At 56.3% G+C, this 20,451-nt stretch overlaps 6 protein-coding genes across 6 annotated transcripts; 3 read left to right on the top strand and 3 right to left on the bottom strand.

Annotated features, from left to right (window-relative positions):
* Positions 1-469: 469 nt before the first annotated feature.
* Positions 470-3,719, top strand: C8Q71DRAFT_311670 (uncharacterized protein). Its single transcript, XM_047917725.1, has 4 exons — positions 470-565; positions 639-643; positions 713-985; positions 1,037-3,719. Exons 3-4 carry the CDS (start codon positions 948-950, stop codon positions 3,435-3,437), a joined length of 2,439 nt encoding a protein of 812 aa, XP_047774412.1. The 5' UTR covers positions 470-565; positions 639-643; positions 713-947; the 3' UTR covers positions 3,438-3,719.
* Positions 3,720-3,954: 235 nt separating this feature from the next.
* Positions 3,955-6,618, bottom strand: C8Q71DRAFT_910895 (eukaryotic membrane protein family-domain-containing protein). Its single transcript, XM_047929108.1, has 8 exons — positions 5,932-6,618; positions 5,596-5,874; positions 5,382-5,532; positions 5,161-5,328; positions 4,950-5,110; positions 4,730-4,894; positions 4,447-4,676; positions 3,955-4,384 (listed from the first exon to the last, which is right to left on the bottom strand). The coding sequence occupies exons 1-8, from the start codon at positions 6,457-6,459 to the stop codon at positions 4,072-4,074; spliced, it is 1,995 nt and encodes a 664-aa protein (XP_047774411.1). The 5' UTR covers positions 6,460-6,618; the 3' UTR covers positions 3,955-4,071.
* Positions 6,619-6,776: 158 nt separating this feature from the next.
* On the bottom strand, positions 6,777-11,530 carry C8Q71DRAFT_841882 (structural maintenance of chromosome protein 3). The gene is made up of 17 exons (XM_047926540.1): positions 11,393-11,530; positions 11,251-11,340; positions 11,091-11,195; positions 10,812-11,008; positions 10,374-10,748; positions 9,605-10,309; positions 9,416-9,555; positions 8,583-9,366; positions 8,331-8,529; positions 8,032-8,279; positions 7,680-7,976; positions 7,554-7,628; positions 7,419-7,503; positions 7,317-7,366; positions 7,225-7,267; positions 7,008-7,171; positions 6,777-6,954 (listed from the first exon to the last, which is right to left on the bottom strand). The coding sequence occupies exons 1-17, from the start codon at positions 11,430-11,432 to the stop codon at positions 6,937-6,939; spliced, it is 3,615 nt and encodes a 1,204-aa protein (XP_047774410.1). The 5' UTR covers positions 11,433-11,530; the 3' UTR covers positions 6,777-6,936.
* A 290-nt stretch (positions 11,531-11,820) lies between these two features.
* On the top strand, positions 11,821-13,325 carry C8Q71DRAFT_715774 (S-adenosyl-L-methionine-dependent methyltransferase; the record flags this gene model as incomplete). Its single annotated transcript, XM_047921065.1, has 7 exons — positions 11,821-12,073; positions 12,128-12,228; positions 12,282-12,408; positions 12,472-12,626; positions 12,680-12,895; positions 12,955-13,043; positions 13,103-13,325. 7 exons carry the CDS (start codon positions 11,821-11,823, stop codon positions 13,323-13,325), a joined length of 1,164 nt encoding a protein of 387 aa, XP_047774409.1.
* A 178-nt stretch (positions 13,326-13,503) lies between these two features.
* Positions 13,504-17,844, bottom strand: C8Q71DRAFT_861980 (uncharacterized protein; the record flags this gene model as incomplete). The annotated part of the gene is made up of 18 exons (XM_047927972.1): positions 13,504-13,584; positions 13,649-13,959; positions 14,020-14,160; positions 14,210-14,916; positions 14,971-15,074; positions 15,132-15,311; positions 15,366-15,484; positions 15,536-15,898; positions 15,955-16,089; positions 16,149-16,220; positions 16,275-16,645; positions 16,705-16,876; positions 16,935-17,014; positions 17,068-17,174; positions 17,223-17,334; positions 17,390-17,544; positions 17,600-17,720; positions 17,774-17,844. 18 exons carry the CDS (start codon positions 17,842-17,844, stop codon positions 13,504-13,506), a joined length of 3,402 nt encoding a protein of 1,133 aa, XP_047774408.1.
* Positions 17,845-18,341: 497 nt separating this feature from the next.
* Positions 18,342-20,436, top strand: C8Q71DRAFT_715683 (uncharacterized protein; the record flags this gene model as incomplete). The annotated part of the gene is made up of 4 exons (XM_047921058.1): positions 18,342-18,824; positions 18,880-19,168; positions 19,225-19,451; positions 19,510-20,436. 4 exons carry the CDS (start codon positions 18,342-18,344, stop codon positions 20,434-20,436), a joined length of 1,926 nt encoding a protein of 641 aa, XP_047774407.1.
* Between the last annotated feature and the right edge of the window lie 15 nt (positions 20,437-20,451).

Genomic DNA, 20,451 nt, shown 5'->3' with positions numbered 1-20,451 from the left:
ACCGCCCTCGACCGCGTTCAGTGAGTCCATTTCATTGCACGACCGCGTCGGGATTGCAAAAGATACGATAACACCGGGCGCACCCCCGTTCCCAGCCCTGTTTCTCAGCAGGATCAGCATTCTGATTGCTGAGGAAGAACAAGGCCGAGTCGAGTGCACCGAGGGAGAGGGTCGTCGCAGGGTCGTCCGCTGTGTTGGGCCCTACGCCCGCCAGAAGCATTCTCCCGTGGCCTGCGATCGGCCGGAACAGGCCGGCGCCCCATTTCCGGCAGGTGTCGTGGTTTGCGTCGATCCTGCTCCTCCCCTCCTCCTCGCCTGCCAGGCATGGCATCCTGTGCACATCCCAACGCATCGCCTGCGTGGCTCCTGTGAGGCCACCCAGTGGCAGCGCCCAAAAAGGCCACAGTCTGCCCTTCAGACGCCACTGCACTTTGTTCTCCCTCGTACACGGTCCGAGCGCCCATTGTCTTTCATCCCTATAAGGCAGGTCATCTGAACCCTCCGGCACTTCGCTAAAGGTCTCGGCCCTCCACAGACGGCCTTGCCCTTGTTACCTCTTGTAATCGTGCGTACAATTTTTTGATGCGCACCATGGGCGCACGCTTCATCGATTTGCTTACCTCGGCCGTAATGCATAGAATTGGTTAGTGCATAGGTCCTTCACCCCGTTTCACGCGGTTCAAATGTTACCACGGGCACTCAACGAACAAAGACTTTTCGACGCCACAGCCACTTACCCGCTTTGATAAGCCGCGCTGCGTCTACATAAGCCACTTATCGAAACGCTTGGGCCATACTCAACACATGATTTAAACCCCCAACTTCAACCGAGAACGTCTTGACGACCTTACTCACCCTTCTTTCCCGCTGCCCTTTTCGACCCTCATCATCACTACACCCACACCTCAACATCAACACCGACACACTTTATCTCTGTCTGAGACAGAATGCAACGCGTTCGAAAGCTATCGAACTCGTTGATGAAGTGCGTCCCGTTCCCAAGTGTGGCACCGTTCACCTACTTACCGGTTTTCAGACCGCTCTCGGGCGACCGGGAGCGGGAGCGCAACAAGAAAGCCGAGATCGAACGAGAAAACCAGCTCGTCGCCGACTGGAAGCACCTCAACCAGCGGCAAGGCGCCATCCTCAACCGTTCGACCTCGAACCCAACCAAGAGGGGCGCCTCCCTCTCCCGCTCAACCTCCAACCCGCTCTCCCCGAAGGCATCCGCCTCCACGTCCAAGCACACTCCGCCCACTCGCCCCACCATCATCCACCCCGAACCCGCGACCGAGCAATCCCGCCAACGACTCCCGACGCGGGAGGAGATGGTGCAGTTGCAAGAGGCGCGTCGCCACGCGGGATACGGGCCACTCCCTGACCCCAACAAGATCAAGGGCGTGCGCGCGGGTCCCAAAGCGCACGTACGCCGTAGCGCGAGCGAGTCGCATCTCCCCGTGCTGAGTTACGTGCCGTTCCTCGACCGCAAGCCCACGCCGATGATGACCGAGGCGGAGCTGGCGCGGCAGCGCAAGGCGGCGGAGGAGCAAACCGCGGCGCGCTTGAGGGCGGAGGACGGGTGGCGCGAGAGGCGGCTGCCGACGGGTGGCGAGAGGGACTACCCGAGCGGCGACGAGAAGGTCAGGGAGAAGGCGGGCGAATTGGCGAGGATGGCAAGGAAGCAGGAGAAGGAGAAGGGCTCGGTGAAGACGAAGGGCGGTGCGCTCATCTCCCCGCCTCTCACGAACACGAACCTTCGTGAGGACTCGTACAGTAAGCCGCCACACACTGTTTCCCAGCCTCCCCGCAAATCTTCGTCGTCTCGAACGCCCAGTCGCCCTTCGGAGACCCCGAAGCCTATCGACTATGGCCTGCACCGCACATCTTCGGAGTTGGCCGTGGACCGATTCCTGAAGGAGCAGCAGCGTGAAGCGGAGATGGAGCGCCGCGACGCCATGGTCGCTGCATGGAACGCCGCCAGCGAGCCTCAGCACCGGCGCCGACCGTCGCACGACACCAACAAGCCCACGGTGCCTCTCAAGATCCACAAGAAGGCATCGAGCACGGACATCACCATGTCGTCCCCCGCCGTCCTCCCGCCCCGTCGCTCAGCCGAGTCTGACCGCGTCGCTGATCATCGCGACCATCGCAAACGGGACCAGTCTGCGCACAGCACGCGCCGACGCGAGAACCCTGGTCCACCCCTGTCGAACTCGCACCTCTACCGCGAGGAGTGGGTCACTGAGAAGATCCCGCGCCAGGACAAGGTGGCCGTCACCTCGAGGTCGAAGTCGAGGGACGTCCCCTCCGCTTCTCCGGCGCCTGCTGTCCAGGCCACGCCCCCCATGTACCCCCACATGGACGTCTACATGGGGTCATCGACGCCGGCGAGTCGCCAGAGGCAGCTCAGTGGCGGCAGCTCGATGGGCTCCCTGAGCTCGCTGGGCTCGCCACTCCGCCAGCCACAGCCGATGTCGCTGTCGCCCCCGCGCATGCAGCGGCAGATCAGCACCGGCAGCTCGACCGGGTCGTCGTCCAAGTCGTACCCTTCAGAGATGTTCTCGCTCCTCAAGCGACCAGCGCAGAAACCTGCTGCCACTCCGCCCCGTCAGGGCGCGGCACCGCTCCCAAGCTCGCGAAGTAGCCCTGGGACGTCCACAAAGGATGTTGCATCGCCGAAGAAGCCGACCCGCCAGCCCTCGAGCTCGTCCATCGCGCAACGAAGGGAGAAGTCGGTCGATCGCATCGTCATCTACCCGACGGACCCATATGGCGTGCCACTCGAGAAGGAGCTCCCGGAGACTCCGTCGCTCTATACGCCGACCAACTTCGGCCCGCCCTCGCCTACGACAAAGAACTATGTCGTCCCTCCCGTCCCGAGCCTCCCCAGGTCCGTGCGCGTCGGGATGAGCGCGACGCTCGACACGCCGTTGTCGTCGTTGCACCTGTCGCCGACGACCAAGCTGAGGCAGCTGCCGGGCGTCCACCATTCGGTGGAGGTGTCGAAGCCCCGTGCGTCTGTCGTCGCTGCCAGTGGCTTTATGGCAGAGATCGTTACCCAGCCTCTGCCGCTGCCCAGAAGCTCGTCGTCCCACCCCAAGAAGCACGAGCACCGCGAGCGGTCGAGAGGTCGACATGAGCGGCGGGAGGAGAGGCGGGAGGAGAGGCCAGCAGCGGAGCCTGCCCAGCATGTCAAGCGCATATATGGCCCACCGGCCAGCGCTAGCAGCGAGCAAGTGCAGAGGGTGTACGTACCGCCCGCCCATGCCACGCAGCCGTCCAGGAGGATCTACGCCCCATCGACTGCGATCGATCGCACGAGGGCGGACCCCTCCGCGGTGTACGGCAGCACCAGGTCTCCCCCGGCGAACACATCGACGCTCAAGAGCAAGCGGTCCGACTACGGCGGCCTCTACAGCGGATACTCGCGTCCCTAAATGCATCCCGGATCGCGTTCCATCAACTTCTCTCAAGTCCCAAGTGCTCTAGACCCTTGTAACAATACGTCTTTTCTCCATTGTCCTCCCAGTTCAATCGCCTCGCATCTTCGGCGTCTGTACATCACCTTCGCATTTGCGCTCGCCCGATCGCACGCGAGCATACCACTCTCCTTAATCGCCCATGTTATTTCGTTTCGATGTGTCGCGTCGCACTGCGGCCGCTTTCGCTCGCTATGCCCCCCTGCTCTCCGTTATTTGCTCTACATATATGTATCGCTCGTACCCGTCAGCCCTCCGCTCCTTGCATTGTACAGTCTGTATCGTTATCCGTGATATCTGTCGCTCCTTTGTCGTCTCCGTTTCCGCCTTGCATTGTATCAGTAGCGCTAGACTGTATCCTAGCCGTGTAGATTTCTGTGCTCATGTTTAGGGTAGAAAGTCTGGTCTCGTGTCGTGAAATGTACCATTATCATAGTCGTTATAGCCGGGAAAGTACACAAGTCATCCCACAAATCCTGGGTGTCCGCAGAGCTTATATATCATGAAGACGTCAAGACTGGATGGATAAACAGGATCATGAGATCGTAAATATACTACAACCCGCTGCCACTTCCTGCAGCCACCCACCCGTCTACCATATTCGCTTCACCATCGTAAACCGCGTAATCTCCTCCAATGGCAGCCGTTTCTTTTTGCCGCTCTTGCCTGGGTTCCCCCCAGGGTTACGCTCCCCGATGTCGGGCACAGGTGTCGCGTCGTCGCGGACATCGTCCAGAATTGTCTTGAGTTCCTTGTTGTACGTCTGCTCTTCCTTGCCTTCGCCGATCGGGTCGCGCCCGAAGTCGTTCACGACGTCCGCTGCCTCGCGCGCCTCCATGCCCGCGCGCCGGCGGGTGGCATAGCTCAGGAGGTGCACGCCCATGATGATCTTGATAACGACGAAGCTGTGAACATGCACGCGATCGCTCAGCTCGAGGCCTTGGACAGGATAAATAGGCGCACGTACCAGAACCAGAGCAGGACAGCTAGGGCAGTCCATTTCGCAGCATTGATCCACTCGTCGGTCGAGATGTCCTCGTAAGAGCGGTTCCAGATCCAAGGGACGTCGCTGTCCGCGTGCATAGAGATCAGGAGGTTGATCGACTGCGAACCGATGAGGATTGCGAGGACCGCCAGTGGCACCGACGCAAAGCCTAAGCGACGTGCGACGAGAGGCGATTGGTCGACGTAGGTGTGCTGGTTCGATAGTCAGCTAGAGTACAGGGTGGGTTCAAGCAGACACTCCGTACCTTGCGCGCTCCCCTCCGGCCTACAGCGCTCCCACTGGCCAGGTCCCGGCAAAGCACGTCCGTATAGCGCTCGTAGACTGACGGGCGTATGTGGTTGAACTTCGTGATGAACGCGTGCTTGAGCCAGTCGACGATCATCTCGGAGGCCATCACTGATAACACAGGCTGTAGAAGAGGTGAACTTAGGCCCCTTGAACTTGTATGATATGTCGATACGCACGTATGAGATCGTCCAGAGAACGTTATTGCCCCTGAACCAGCCAAAGCTCTTCGGCAGCGTAATACCCTCGCTGAGATCGAACGACGACCCGCTGAGCTCGATAAGGTTCCGGAATGCCACGACAAGCAGCATCAGCGCGAGCGTGAAGCGCTCGACGATGTCTGTAGTAACCAGGTGAATAACGCGCGACAGATTAAGTCGACGTACACACCAGCACATGTGATCTGGAAAAGATTATCCTTCTCGAATTTCTTGAACACGCTGCCCTTGATCTCAACGAACTGATTGGACACCAGGAGGGTGAGCAGTGCATGGTCATAGGAGTTGACCGCGACGTTCAGCGAGATCATCTGGTAGATCATGACCAGGGTGTGCGCGACTAAGTGCGGAGTTCAAAAGACAAGCAGAAACGGGTGTCCGCAATAGACGAACCATTGTATACGAGGGCGAGCGCAAAGAACACGACAGGTCGGAATATGTACGATGTCGGTTTCTTGTGATGTGATATGACTTCCAGCGTTGAACGCGAAAACAGACAGTCTAGGATATCTTGTCCTATCGATGCACATAGCCTGTCTGCAATCTACAGTCAGTTGTTAGCACAGCGCACACTCAAAGGGATCAGTGAGCCCGAGGAATAGCGTACTTCAAGTGCATTGAAGATGACATACAGTTTGATGGTATCCTGTCCGCGGATGGAGTGGTATATCTTGCTGGCGTCGGTCAAAGGTGCGAGGATGACAACAGAGACGAGTAAGAGTAGTGTCCGTAGGATGTCTGCTTTCTGCGACGGAGGCAAGGGCTTCTCTGACCGAGTGATCGTGTTCAATAACAGGCGCCACACGGCCAGAGCGAACCGGATCGGCAGGATGGTGAAGGTATACAGGAAAGAGTCGAAGCAAACGATAAACCCAAAGAAGAACATCTGCGGGTCGTAGCATTTATACCGGGGTCAAGAACATGTGTAGGTTGCATCGCCTACCTTCTCCAAGGCAAGTGGCATGTTCAAAAAGTTGCTCACCCGTTCCCATTTCAGCTCCTGATGCGAGTCGAAGTCTATGGCAAGCAATTCCTCCCGCAGATAATCCCATATTGAGAATGGCGGGTCGTGGTAGAGTTCAGCGGAAGAGAAGGACGGCATGGACGGAGAGAAGGAGGGCGGGGATGCCTGCAGCGGCGGGGACGAGGTAATAGGCGTAGGAGGTAGAGAAGCATACGCCAATGGCGTCCTCCCTCTGTCAATCTCAGAGCTGGCTTGACGGAATGAGCGGTCATTGTCTGAGACAGGATACGAGTGATCATCCTCGACGCCTGAGTCGTCGCTGTTCCGCTCGGGCGAGAAAGGGAAGCCACGGCTGGATGTTGAGGACCCTCTCCGACGCGAACGCGTCGCAGACGATGTGGCTGAGTGTGCGTTCAGCTTCGTTGCATATCTTGCGCCCGTTGCAGCCGAGGCAGAGAAGTATTTGCGGATTCGTTTCCGTCTCGGAGACTGGGAAGTCGGTGGCATTGTCGAGTGTTAGGTCGGCCTCGCCGGCGCTGCCTGCAAGAAAGAATAGAGTTGGCAGATACAGGACAACGCGATATGTCCGCGCGACCTGGGCTAGTGGCGGCTAAGCGAGGAGAAGACAAGATCGCCTCAAGCGTGGTGGCTGGTTGAAGCACCGAGTGAGGGCGCTACTGCAATCGTGACGGTGGCGGCGCGACGCGACCTGCTCAATCTCAGATACAGAGTGTATTGATCCCGATTCATTTTCGGCTCCTGGGTCCATCCGTGGCTGGGCTTACTTGCCTCTGGGTAGGCTGTCGCGGAGACGGATATCACTGTCGCTCGACAAATACAATGATTTACTGAAGGTACAGCGACACATAATGATAGGACGGGAAAAATCTCGTGACTACAGCTACAGTGCAAAAACAGAACATAACGGTACATTCGACAGCAACGCCGAAAGCATATCATACATACAACACAACGAGAACGGTATCACTGTGCTTGCGCCTCCTGCACAGACTACCGTCAGAATGACTAAGCTTCGACATGGAGAGCACACGAACCTGATCGACGAACTCCATAGCCTCTTCCCGAGTAATGTTGCGGATCGAGCTGACTTTCTGGTTGTTGAACAGCACGCCGTAGAACTTGTCGGCGGTGACAAGCATCTCTGGCCTGAACGTTGTCGTGATGAATTGCGCAGTGGACGAGAGGTCATGAATCATGGCTGGAGATTGCGTGAGCTTCCCAGAACCAACGGATTCAGCGTGCGATACGTACCAGCGACAGCAGTCCGGTATTGAGCATCCAGATTAGCGTCGATCTATGGAGAGGATTAAGCACAATTCGTGCGAGACTTAGTGTGCTCGTACCTCATCAAATAGGTAGAACGGAGCAGGGTCGCATTTTTGGATGGCGAAGACTGTTGCATCTCGTCAGTATCTACCCTACACAGTGGACGGGAAGAGTCATACCAGTTGCCAGTGCCACCAATGACTTCTGTCCGCCAGACAACTGCTGGATCCTCAGACCCTCATCCACTTTTGAATTGAACGAGACCTTCCGGGGCGCGTCAGTGATCATGTGCGAATGCGACCGATGCTGCTTACCCTAATAGAGACACCCGTGTAGTTGTCGATGGAGCTTTGCTGCGTCTCGTCAGCTTCCTCGACGTCTTCCTCATCCTGTACCATGTATCAGATTGAGCATCGCCGAGATGAAGATGTGTTGCATACCTGGTCTATCCGACGCTGAATGATGAGCCTCCCCTTGCCAGCGGGTACCAGCTTCTCGAAGACCGTTTCGAAGTTGCTCGCCACTTGCTTGAACGTACGCTCGATGGCCTCGTCCTTGCGCTGGTCGAGAGACTCTACCAATCCCTCGATCGATCCGGCTGACTTGACTAGGTCCTCATGTCGGTTCAGCAGCTGGTCACGTTGCTTCGTGAAATTGTTGTACTGCTCGAACGCTTTCTTGTTGACGTGGGCGAATTTCTTCAGGCCTTCGTTCACTGCGTGCAGCTTTTTCACGAGCTGCAGAGCATACGTCAGATCTTCGACTCCAAAGAAATAGCGAAAAGTGGCGTACTCGATCGAGCTTCTCGCTCGTGTACTTGACAAAGGCTTCCTCGGGCAAGACACCGAGATCTCGAACGTTGCGACCGCACTCGTCCTTTCGGTTCAGCAACATCTGCTTCTTCGCAAGGTACCGCTCAGTGCTCTTTTGCTGCTTCGAGATGCCCCGATTATCGTCTGACTGCTGGTTTTGCAAGGCTTCCAGAGCAGAGCGCTTCTCCTGTAGTTCGGTCGTGAGCTTCTCGATCTCCTTTTCCGCGTCTGTCCAGGTTCATTAGCGAGGCAATGAGGCAGAGGGTAGGACGTAGGTACCATTGGACCTCTTAGTTGCGTCCTCAATGTCACGATTAAGTTCGCGCAGCTCTCGGGTGCGAGCCTCCAAAGCTTCCTCAGAGGAAGCATCGCCAGCCTCGACCTCGCCCAAGGCGTCAATCTTACGCTGCAATCCATCTCTCCGGCGACGCAAGCTTTCATTCAGCTCTATCTCGATGCCGTTCTTGCGGCTGCCCAGCTGCAGAAGACACGGTGAGTCGGATGAGGTAGCAAGAGACGCGTTAGCCGCACCTCGTTCTTCTTCTTTGCAATCTCCAAAAGCTGCTTCTGGCGCTGCTCGACCTCCTTGCCCAAGTCCTCGATCAATTGTTCTTCCTCATCGGTCATGCCGCGGGCAAGCGGGCTCTCTAGTTCAGCGCGGAGACTCTGCAATCTTGCATCAAGACTGCCAATCTCCGTCTCGAGATCGACAATATCACCCTCCAGCTTGGCAACGCGCTCCGTCTGGCGCTCCTTCTCCCTGCTGAGCGCGGTCATCTCGTCCACCACGGTGTCGCGTGTGTGCCGCGCCTGCATCTGCTGGTTGCTGAGCACCTGGATCTTGCCCGTAATCCTCGTGATCTCCTGCTCGGTCGTGACGATCGTGCGCTTGACCTCCTGCAACCGCTTGTCGTCCGTGGAATGCTTCGTCTTCCAGCTGGTCACAGCCTTGATGGCCTCAATGCGCGAGCGACGCACGTCGTGGTACCCACCGGTGAGCGCACCTTTGCGGTCGACCTTGTCACCGTCGAGCGTGATGGTGTTGATGCCATGGCTCTTCACGTATGCGGCAGCGATGGTGAGGTCGCGGCAGACGCAGGTCTTGCCGAAGACTTGCTGGAAGGCTTTGAGGTAAGCGTCATTAAAGCGCAGCTTCTCTATGAGGGGTATTGCGTCTTGGGCGTCGGGGTAGGCGGGAACATTAGACTTCAGACGGCTCAGCGGCATGAACGTCAATCTTCCGGTCTTCTCTCTGTTCATGATGTCGAGCACTCTCTTGGCAGTCTCATCTGTGTCCGTGACGACATGGAATAGGCTAGGCAAACATTCAATTAGACGCAACAGAACTGAGTGAATGCAATCACCTGTTGCCAGCGGTCAACTCAACAGCAATGTTGTACTTCTCGTCTGGGATATCGAAGAGGCGGTAAAGAGGACCGTAGACACCGTCCATGTTGTACCTTTCGATAATCCTGTCGACGGAACGCAGACCAATTCCGGTGTCCTAGGACATCGTGAGTCAAGCAACGGAATTGAACAAAGCTCAGACCAACCTTGTCCATCATGCTCGCTAAGTTCCTCTCAGCAGTCCTCAGTTCGTCAGCAGCATGCGTTACTAAGCTATCCAGCTTCGTCTCCTCTCTCCAGAGGTTCTTCCGTCGCTCGGTCAGTTCAGCGTGCTGCTCCTTGAGACCTAATACTTGTTCCGCGAGGTCCTTGGACCTCTGCCTCTCCGACTCGATCCTGTCCACGTCGTCTTCATTCCTCGTCCCAATCTCCTGCAGGGAGTTCCGCGTCTCCTGCAGGGCCCTCCGCAGGCCATCCAGCGCTGCACTCTGGGAGGTGCGATACGCGTCGATAGACGCGATCTCGCCCTTCAAAAACTGGTCGCGCTCGGCCCTTGTTCTGAACCGGTCCAACCGCCCACGTTTGGCAAAGAGCGCGTCGAGCCGCGCACGCGCCTCGTCCAGCCTCCTTTTCTCGTCTGTCTCGAGCGTACGTTGCCTTTCCCAGTCCGGTAGGAGAGCAGCTAGTGAATCTTCCCGCTCCTTGATCTCAGATTTGACGTTGTTGAGCTCTCCTTGGAGCTCTTCACGTTTGCCTCCGGCGCGCTCAGCCGCGAGGCGAAGGTCAGCGATGGTGCATTCCAGCTCCGTACGTGCTCGCACGAGGTCAGTAAGCTCGGACTGTGCGCCGGTGCGGGTCAGCCCTAGTGTCGTGATACTGGTCCTGATCTGCGAGATTCGCTGCTCCAAGCCCTTACAGCACAGTATATATCAGCCCCATTGTCCTGACAATGAGAGGGCACTGGGATATGCGCACCTGTGCCCTTTTCTCGCGCTCGGTGAACTGCTCCCTTCGCACGTTGGCACTGTGCACTTCGCCCTTACGTTCTTCCTCGATTTCCTCTAATGCCTCTGTGACCTCTTCCAGTTCGCGTTGATAGAGTGCATATTCGAGACAGCGCCGTTCCTTGTCTTTCTCTTGATACTCTTTAAGTTCTTCCTTCTCCTCGTCTAACTCAGCGAGTCGCGAGTCGATGTATGCCAGTAACTCGTTGATCTTAGTCCGCTTTGCGTCGGTCTCCGCCATGATTCGAAGCGATTCTGTTCGTCGCTGTTCGTATACCTTCGTACCTGCGACCTCTTTGAGGAGGGCTAAGCGTTCGTGATCTTTTGCATTTGTGAGGGCGGTGATCTGCATGCGAACGGTGGACTCGGTTGGAAGGTCGAACCAGCAGTGGTAGATTGGAGCACTCACCCGTCCTTGGGGCACGATGTAGTACGGATTACTCTTGCTGAAACCGGCACTCTCGAGCAGGTTCATCACGTCGGCCTTACTGGCACTCTTCTTGTCCAGACTATACTCGTCCTTCTTCAACCCAATTGTTCGTCGAAGAATCACTTCATCTCGGCCAGTAGGGAAGCGGTTGTCAGAATTATCGAAGATGATTTCGACTGTGGTACAGCAAAAGGGGCGTTGCCACGCCACGTCGTACAATGAGCGTTGACTGTAACATGGAACGGCGTCTGTACGCACCATATGCTGACAAGGTCGTGGCCACAGATACTCCTTCATGCAGAAGGGACTGCCGTTCCTCCCGCGACATTGAGGTATAGGCGTCTGATAATACGAACCGAATGGCTGGAAAGCAATTTCAGTCAGGAGCAGAGGCGAGGATGAAACCAACACGACGCACCAGCGAAGAAGTTACTCTTTCCCGACCCATTCCTGCCTACGACTACATTGTGTCTAGGAGAAAAGGGTTCGATTTGGGTCTGGTCGCGGTCTAGCGACAAGCATGAGCATAGACTGCAAAAGTTGTGCTGTGCAGGACTGACATGATTTGAAGCCTTGGATTGTTAGTGTCTTGATATACATGGCTTGAACAGTCGGCCGGTGCCAACCTGTCTGCGATCGGCTGTGTTATGGCCGCGACGATGTTGTGCGTGCTGGAGGTCGCCCAGTGCTCTTCTGCCGTATCGGTCTCACCAGACGTGGCGTGGCGAAGACTTGAGCGGGAGAACGTTGCTTGAGCAAGCGCGGCAGCTGGTTCGAAGTAAGATACTAGTAGTATGGCCACGCGACGCGCGACTGTGACCCGGACGCGTGACATGTCGCGCTCGTCACACGGCGTTGTGACACGTCGCCCTTTGCCGCAGTCTGAGTTCAGAGTCGTTACTGTCTGGCCGCAAACCCCGAGCTCTGTCTTGCCCACCATCTTCAGCGGCCGTGTCCTAGTCGCTCCGAAACACCTCAAAATATGCAGATGACTCGTGCTTGGAGAAATCTGCCCTTTGCGCTCACCCGAGCATGTCGTCGATCATACTCTGAGTCGGCATCACACTTGCCATCGCTTCCTCCTCATGAAGAATGGCGTCGGATATTCGACACAGCCAACAATATTAAGGAGCGAGCTTGCATCAAACGAGTCGACACCGCTCGATTGGTTGTAGAGTCTTTCCTTGGTGACAAAAGCCCAGCAGGTGGCGAAGACAAGGTAGTCATAGAGGCCTTCCCAGGTATGTCTTCGAGCAAGCAATAGTACGGGAAGCTGCATCGTGTCATATTTCTAGGACCGGGGGCATTGTCAAGAGCGCTGCTAGAGCTACCTCGCTCGAAATTACGCAAGTTGATCATATTGGAAGACAATGCGGAATACCTACCCCATCTCAAGGTGTGTCGAATCGCTCCCGCCATTCTGCGGTTTTTTTCATTGACAATTGTAAGGCTCTAGAGCTGGTAGACACACGCGTACATGTAGTCCCATACTCCGGGTTCCTATGGGACACGTATACCTACCTAGAGGATACGGGCCTACTGTCTGACATTCAACCTGTACCCTGGGAGAACGGTAGTGAGTTCTATGTCGCGAGGTGCATTGCCGGGCAGAATGCTGACGAATAGTTTGCTGCACTAGTTCATCCAAACCTGCACTTCATCAGCCACCTTCAGCGCAGCATCAAAGGCGAACAGTTGATTGCCCAACTCTTCCGCTGTATACCGGACAGGACATGGCTATATCGGTATGGTAGAGTACCTATGAGCTTCCTCATGAGCGACTGGGTCAGGACGGTACGTACTGAGATTCCAAAGCATCCCGACGACTGATTCACTTTGTTTGTCAGCGCATGGCGGCGCCGCCCGGCAACTCGGTGCGATGCAAACTTTCTGTCATCGCCGAGGCCGTAGCGAAATGTCATGTTTCATTGAAAGAGGAGCTTCAACCATACGAAGCGAATTTCCACCCTGTCGCATCAAGGGGGGGGGGAGGTAAGAAACCTATAACCAAGCGGATTGGTCACCCCTTTGTAGCCATGAACATAATTCCACATGAAGACCAGGTTAGCGTTATCCTTGCACTGCACCAGCCTCTTCCATTCGCGACTCACTCCCGTCACAGTTCATTACCAAAGGAACCTTGGATAAGTGGGATTATTGCTTGCGTCGGCTGTTTGTCTTAAAGTCAACGCCCTTAACGCGCTGTATCAAGTCTGTCACAACTCACGACTGTGCTGGAGTTTGTGCTTACGATGATGTTGTGTGCCCAGCTCGCTAGCTCCTGGTGCATCGATTCTCCTCAAGGCGCTTACCGATCCGACCCTGCCATTCGATCAGCGGGTTGAAGTCAACAAAGCGCCGCGTGGACTGACAGTCGCAGATTGGGCATTGCTTGTTCGCGCGTTTGATCAATGGCCATTCGCACCGGAGGTCTGTGCATGTATGTCATATGCTCCCACTGATGCTCACTGTCTTGCCTGTAGGACCTCATGATTAACGAGGGTATCCACCAACCTCAGCAATCCAACCGATTCTTTTGATCATTGTGTCGTCCCATTTCTAAAGTTAATGATCAACTAGGGTGTTCTGGACCATGTGCATTATACATACAGTGGGGCGATACAGTAGGATACAGTCAAGGTCATCTACACGCCAAGCAACTGCTGACAGCTCAACCTACAACCACTTCAACGGTATTGTTCTCGTGCGTGGGAGACGGTGGCCATTCGATAGGTTCCGGACTTCCAGCATTCTATCAAGCGATAGGGGTTATACCGTCAATAAACTGCCTGTTGCCGCAATGGCCAACGACTCACCTCTGTGTCTGCGTCCTGGTTTATCTCCGTCTGAAGGGCGTCCATGGCTGGCTCGTCCGCTAGCGGCTGCGAGTCTTCGTCATCAACTGACTGTGACTCTATCATGGTCACGTCCATTGTCTGTGTCTCGCTGTCGTCAGTTGGTTCGGTCTGCTGAGAGTCGACCTGGCTCTCGGAGGCCTTCTTTTTCTTCCCGACTGACTTCTTCTCTGCTTGCGGATTCGCGGGCAAGCCAAAGAGCGTCGTCTGGCGTCCTGCCGACTTCTTCTCTTTCTCCTTGGTGTTAGCCTTCGCTTTTCCAGCAGGGGGGCCTGCATTGGAGAATGGGGTCAGGCTTGAGGTGCCCAGTTTCACTGAGTGAAATGACTGACGTTTTCCCTTATCCGTCTCCGCGGCGTCCACTTTCGAGAAGAAGCTCTCGCTCTTCTGCAGTGCCTTGTTGACGTCGGTGCTTCGTGCAAATGGATTGCGGTTGTTGTCTGTGCCAGTTTTCCTTGCGAAAGGATTCGCTCCTGTTGACGATGAGTACCGCTCTAGTCCTGGCACAGAGTGAAGACTTACGCCCAGCTGATGCACCTGCCTTTACCAGTGGTACCGGCTCATCGACTGCACGACGCTTGGAGGCGTTGTCCATCCCCGGTGAAGGATAGTCCCGCACAGGCTGCATTTCCTCTGCCCGCTTCCTTTTGCCGTCCGGAGATGAGAAGGAGTAGTCATTCACAGAGTCGTCGAAGGACGTGCCATAAGCAGCAGTGTCTTCCGAGAACTGACTGCTCATCGCTTGCGGTTGGGCGCGAGGAGCATTCCTGTTCGTGTCCACAACGGGTGTCGCGCGTTCCAGCCCCGGACGGTGTTTCGCGGGAGGTGGTTTGAAATCTTGGAATGCCTTTTGGCGCGGTACCGCCGCAAAAACCGTCCGTGGCGCGGGGATAACAGTTAGATCTCTTGCGCGCTGTCGGCGTTTCTCGCGTGCGTCCGCCAGGCGATCCGTCTCTTCCCTATCGTCCTTCAGTGCTTCTATCTTCTCCTGCAGACCGATGAGGTGGTAGAACCCTGCAACCTTGATGGCCATGTCGAAAGACGCGGTGTGATGCAAGAGCTTGGTGAGGTCGAGAGCACGCGCCAGCCGGTCGTTCTTGCACGCGTTCTGGATGAGCTGGATGAGCTCCTTGTCGAGCGCCAGCTCGCGCCGGGAGATGTCGTCCGTAGTAAGCTGATCTCCAAGGCTGTCGCGGAGGATGTCGAGTAACATTCCTTCACGTGCGAGGCTACACAACCCCTCATCATTACAGGATCGAACTTCCAGTGAGGTCAATACTTACTGCTCTTCAAGAGGTGCTTCCTTGGGATCTTGACGGTGGAAGGGAAGCTTCAGAGGAAGCTCTTGGATGAGAGGTCTAGGGAACGTGGGATGCTCTTGTCTCCCCTGTATCTGTGTAAGTATCCCAATGTACAGAGATTTCCCTTGGGCTTTGTAGCTCACCTTCAATATTAAGCACATTAACGTCTCGCCGGCGACACCGACTGGCCAGTATGACTCCTGTTTGCCCTCACGTCGATCCAAGACGTTGGTATCAAGTGCTCGCGTCCAGGTTGCGGCGAAGGGTAGCCGGAATCTTGGCATGACGTTGAGAATGCCAGCAGAGTCATATATGGCTGGGGCCTGGAGGAGATTTCAGCGCTCGTTCGATGAGCCGTTGTTGTCACAAAGACTCACCCCTTCCTCAGTGACTCCGATCCACTTCACCGTGTGACGCTTTGGTACGGGCAAGGCATCCTTCTGCAACACACAGAAATCGTCGAATTGAATGAGTCTGCCCGTCAGATTCTGCGAACCTGAAAAACAATTGAATCATTGTCGTATCATCATGGGGTATAGGTGCTTACCGTCCATTGTCGTTGCACCGTCGCGAGTCACTATGAACACCCATTCTGGTGAGGCGACCATCGTCACGAAGTCACCCTGCAAGCTCAAAATACACCGCTCGATGCCCGTCCCGGTCAGGAAAATGAGCTCGCCCGTGCTCGTAGCGATGACCACATTGCCGTTGCCCTGCATATCGGCGTCGGATTTCTCCCGCAGTGACTTCGTCGGTGGGGGGCCTCCGGCCGCGACGCCCAGAACGCGAGTGCCCTTCGGGAGCTCGTATGTCCACTCACCCTGCGTGGCCCAAGTACCGTAGGGTTTGTAAGTGACATGCGCGGAGTGCTCGTTCTCGGGTTGACAGGCGTAGGCTGCGCCACGTTCACCTGTGGAACGGTGAGTCTGAGGGGGAAAGTTGATGAAATATGGCCTAGGGACGTACCGAGGGAGGCTATGTCATACTTGAAGTGATCCGTGAAGTGGTAGCTCTTCCGCGCAGATTTGTCGTGGAACTCAACGTTGACTATGTGGTGCGTATCTTGGTCCGTCACCTCAATGACTCCAATCATGTTATATGCTACATGGGGGAATCGTTCAATCATCCAATTTGCAGGACCAGAACGTCGCATTCCTCACCTAGGTATCGTTTCTTATTCTCCAGGGGTGTCGAGCTAGGCTGAAACGCGGGCTGTGCCTTGGTTACACTGACTGCATGAAAGATGTAAGTTAGCCGACGTCGTGCACTCAATGCGTCAAACCTACCCATCTCTTTTATACCTTCCTTCGTCCTCTTGTCCTCTGCGTCGTCGTCCATTCCGCCACCCAGGTCATCTAGGATCCAATCATCGTTGTCCAAATCCGCACCGAGATCCTCATCCAAGTCCACGTCCCCACCCGCATCCTTCCTCGCAAATTCCTTGTCTGCCTCGGTGTCAAATAGTGTGGGAGTCCTCGCGCGCTTCTTCTGTACGCCGGCAGAGCTTGACGCAGTAGAGGGCTTTATGGGATGGGGAGCGGTGGCTGGGATGGGGTCTTGCCAACGCGTATAGGCGCCCTCTAGGTCGGTCCATGCAAGGAGGTTCTGCGAGGGTGAGAACGCTAATTGGATGGGCGGTGAAGATATATCCTGGAAACTAATACATGTGCAAGATCACTCAGGAGTGTTGGTGCATCAAGTACATTGTGCACGCACCGGTAAAGCAGCCGACGTGTTTGGGTAGACCAGATGAACACGCCCGACTTGGTCGCAGAAGCGATGTATACCCCGTTCGGGGAGAGGGCGAGGGCAGTGATTGTCCCTGAAACATCCTCATTGGAGAAGGTAGAGGACTTTGACCAATCGTTGCGAGAGATGCTGATGATCTCTGGTAACGGATTCAATTCAGTGTATAGGCAGCGATAGAAGAGTTCCAGCTCACATACCATGTGTGCGCGTCGCGACAAAGAAATGTTGGCCAGAAGGGTGCCATACTACAGAGCAGTCATATGCGAATTCGTCAGACCTGATGGCACATGAGTGTGAATCTTCTTGCACGAAGCAAGTAAGGTCGCGTACTCGGTATTAGCCACGGCGGGAATTACGCCCTCGATAGTCTTGGCTTCCTTTCCTTCGCCTTCTGAGATATCCCAGATCACTATTCTGCCGTCAGCGCCGCATGTTGCCTTTACAATGTAAGTTGTAGTGCGTCTGATAAAATCATATTGGCATACCAAGAGAGAGCCTGATGGATGCCATGTAGCCCTACGGACGGCTTTCGTGTGGCCTTTCAATAGCACGACGTTCGTTATGTCTGCCAATTCAATCACTTTGACTGTGGTTTCACTGTCAAGCCGCACTCATGAGACAGGGGATTGTGAAAGATGCGCGGCTCACTCACTCAGACGTCACTGCTATTCGACTTCCCTGCGGGTCTACCGCCAAACTCCGGATAGCGACTCCAGCAGCATTGGTGACCAGCCCATCTTGCTGGGGCGAAGCATGTGCATATCTCCTGACCTCCGAATCATTGCTTCCGGAGAACCAACAGTCGTGCTAATCCCGTTGTTGTCAGACACGACAAGGACACAGACACCCGCGAGCCACGAACCCCAGCAGCGAGACAGGTGACTCCTTCCTTTGCCTCCCCTGCAGAATCTGGTTCCTGTGTGGTTCCTTCGTTGGTGTTCCATATCCGCACGATTGTGTCGCTTCCTCCGGTGTAGACACGTCTGACGCAAAGTGAGCAAGACGACTACGCGTGTACAGAACTGGGCTTGCTCACGAGCCATCACGAGCGAATGCGAGGTAAGTAGGTCCAGGTGGGTGTGCAGAGTTCACGAGTGAAGTCGCCATCCCAAATGAGTCGTATTGGTTAGACAGAGGTACGCGTCCGGGGTTGGTTGCAGGGGATGGTCAGGATCAGAGCGCGTGTCACCGCGTGTGCATGCAGAACGCGTTCCGTAACGCGATCGTGACAGGTAAGCGCTCAAAATGGCTCCGGCGTCTATTCTGAACCGCCAGTGGGCGCTAATGTGCAATCGTCCGCAGATCCTCTTGGCCGCCGACCTCTTCCATCGCTGCACAAACCATGTTTCTGTCCCACTGCGACGTACAAGCGCATTCAAGCGGTCTTCTCATGTCCGCTGAGTGAATCTTGTATGCGTATCATTAGAGAAATCGCATGTCGTTTATTAGGCACGGAGAATCACCGGACCGCGAAGGACGCGATGATGGGCTCAAGCCAGGTAGAGCGGTCCGGTCCTCAAGTGCTCCTGACTCTTGCAGAAACATAAGTAGCGAGCCCGCAGGCTGTAAAATGGCAGCCTTCCTAGGTTCTCGTCGCCCCAGCCATGTCGTACTTCGCACACACCACCCTTTTCGCCTCCAACCCGCTCGAGACCAAGGATGACCTCGCCAAATATCTCGTTGGTGTCCTTGATCCGCTTGCTGCCCATACATCGCCTGGAGGTGCTCGCATACACCTCGGATTCACTGGTACGCACTACGATGAGGCCGCTGCCCAGCTCGAGGGCTTCTCGCGACCCATCTGGGGCCTCGCGTCGTACCTCGCCGGCGGCGGAACCTATGCGGGTACCGAGCGATGGGTGAGGGGCTTCGCTAACGGGACGAACCCCGACCATGAAGAGTTCTGGGGAAATATGAGGGACAAAGATCAGCGGATGGTTGAATGTTCTGCTATTGGCTTCTCGCTCGCCGTGGCTAAGGAGCAATTATGGGACCCATTGCCCGACGAGGGGAAGCGGAACTTCGAGGCATGGCTCGCTGGGATGAATGATAAGGAGATGCCTAATACCAACTGGCTTTGGTTCAGGGTATGTCCCAACGTTTGCACCTCCATACGCATGTCGGCTCACCATGGACGGATAGGTATTCGCCAACCTCGGGTTGTCGAAGGTCGGCTCGCCCCAGTATGACGGAAAGCGGATGAAAGCAGACATGGATCATCTCGATACTTTCTACATCGGAGACGGATGGTCCCGCGATGGTCCGGAGGGAGTAGTCCAGCTTGACTACTATTCGTCGTCCTTCGCCATCCAGTATGCTCAACTTGTATACTCCAAGCTCGCGCAGGCAGAAGATCCGGTGCGCTGTGAAGAGTTCCGCAACAGGGCGCGCAAATTTGCACTGGACTTCGTGTACTACTTCGACCCTGAGGGTGCGTAGCTCAGTGTGCGCACGGCACCTCCAGCTGATGAGCGCTATGGGTCACAGGACGTGGAGTACCTTTCGGACGAAGCTTAACCTACCGCTTTGCTATGTCCTCGTTCTGGAGCGCCCTAGCTTTTGCAGATGTTGAATTGCCTGCACCACTCACATGGGGCGTTGTGAAGGGTCTGCAGCTGCGCAACATCCGGTACTGGGCTAGGCAGCCCGGTGCCTACAATTCAGATGGCACGCTTACCATTGGCTACTGTTATCCAAACCTAAACATGACCGAGGTGAGTCGGGCAAATGGTTTGACACTTTGGCTGTAAAGTTTGAATTCTTCGTGCATAGAACTACAACTCACCGGGCAGTCCGTACTGGTGCTGCAAGTCCTTCATCGCGCTCTCCCTCCCGACCTCGCACCCCTTCTGGGCATCCCCCGAGGAGCCCTACCCCGCGTCACTCCTCAACACCACCAAGTCGCTCTACAAGCCGCTGCACATCGGCACGCACTTCGGCGGGCACACCTTCATCCTCTCGTCCGGGCAGCAGTGCTCGTACCCCGTGAAGCAGTCCGCCGCCAAGTACGGCAAGTTCGCGTACTCGTCCGCGTTCGGCTACAGCGTGCCCTCGGGCAGCCTCACGCTCGAGGAGCACGCCGCGGACAGCGCGCTCGCGCTGAGCGACGACGCGGGCGAGGTGTGGAAGACGCGCCGTGCGACGAAGGACGCGCGCTTCGAGGGCGCGGGCGGGCGCGAATGGCTCCGCTCCATGTGGTACCCCTGGCCGGACGTCGCAGTCGAGACGTGGCTCGTCCCCCCGGCGCAGGACGCCCCACTCTGGCACCTGCGCGTCCACCGTATCCGCACGAAGCGCGCGTTGCTCTCGGCTGAGGGCGGCTTCGCGATTTACGGCCAGGACAGGAATGATAGGGCGCTCGCACCGGCGACGGGCGAGGCGTTCGGGACGCTAGAGGGAGGCGGGGAGACGAGGGCGGCGTCGAAGGCGGGCGCGTCGGGCATTGCGGAGCTGAGCCAGGGAGGGAGGACGGGCAAGGCGCTGCGGACGGATGCGAACACGAACTTGATGGTCCCGAGAGCGGTGCTCCCGACGCTGATGGGTGAGCATGCGGCGGGCGAGAAGGATATCTGGCTTGTGACGGGTGTGTTTGGCATCCCCAGCGTGGGTGACCAGGAGGGAGCACCGGCTGGCTGGGAGGCAGAATGGCGCAAGAGACCGACCATTCCGGAGGAGATTGCTGCCCTGATGGCGCAGTAGATAGATGCGGGTTGA

This window comes from Rhodofomes roseus (assembly GCF_022264815.1).
Source record: "Rhodofomes roseus strain CIRM-BRFM 1785 chromosome Unknown C8Q71scaffold_27, whole genome shotgun sequence".
NCBI lineage: Eukaryota > Fungi > Basidiomycota > Agaricomycetes > Polyporales > Fomitopsidaceae > Rhodofomes > Rhodofomes roseus.
The sequence above is the reverse complement of the archived record's forward strand: the minus strand, read 5'-3'. Positions and strand labels throughout refer to the sequence as shown.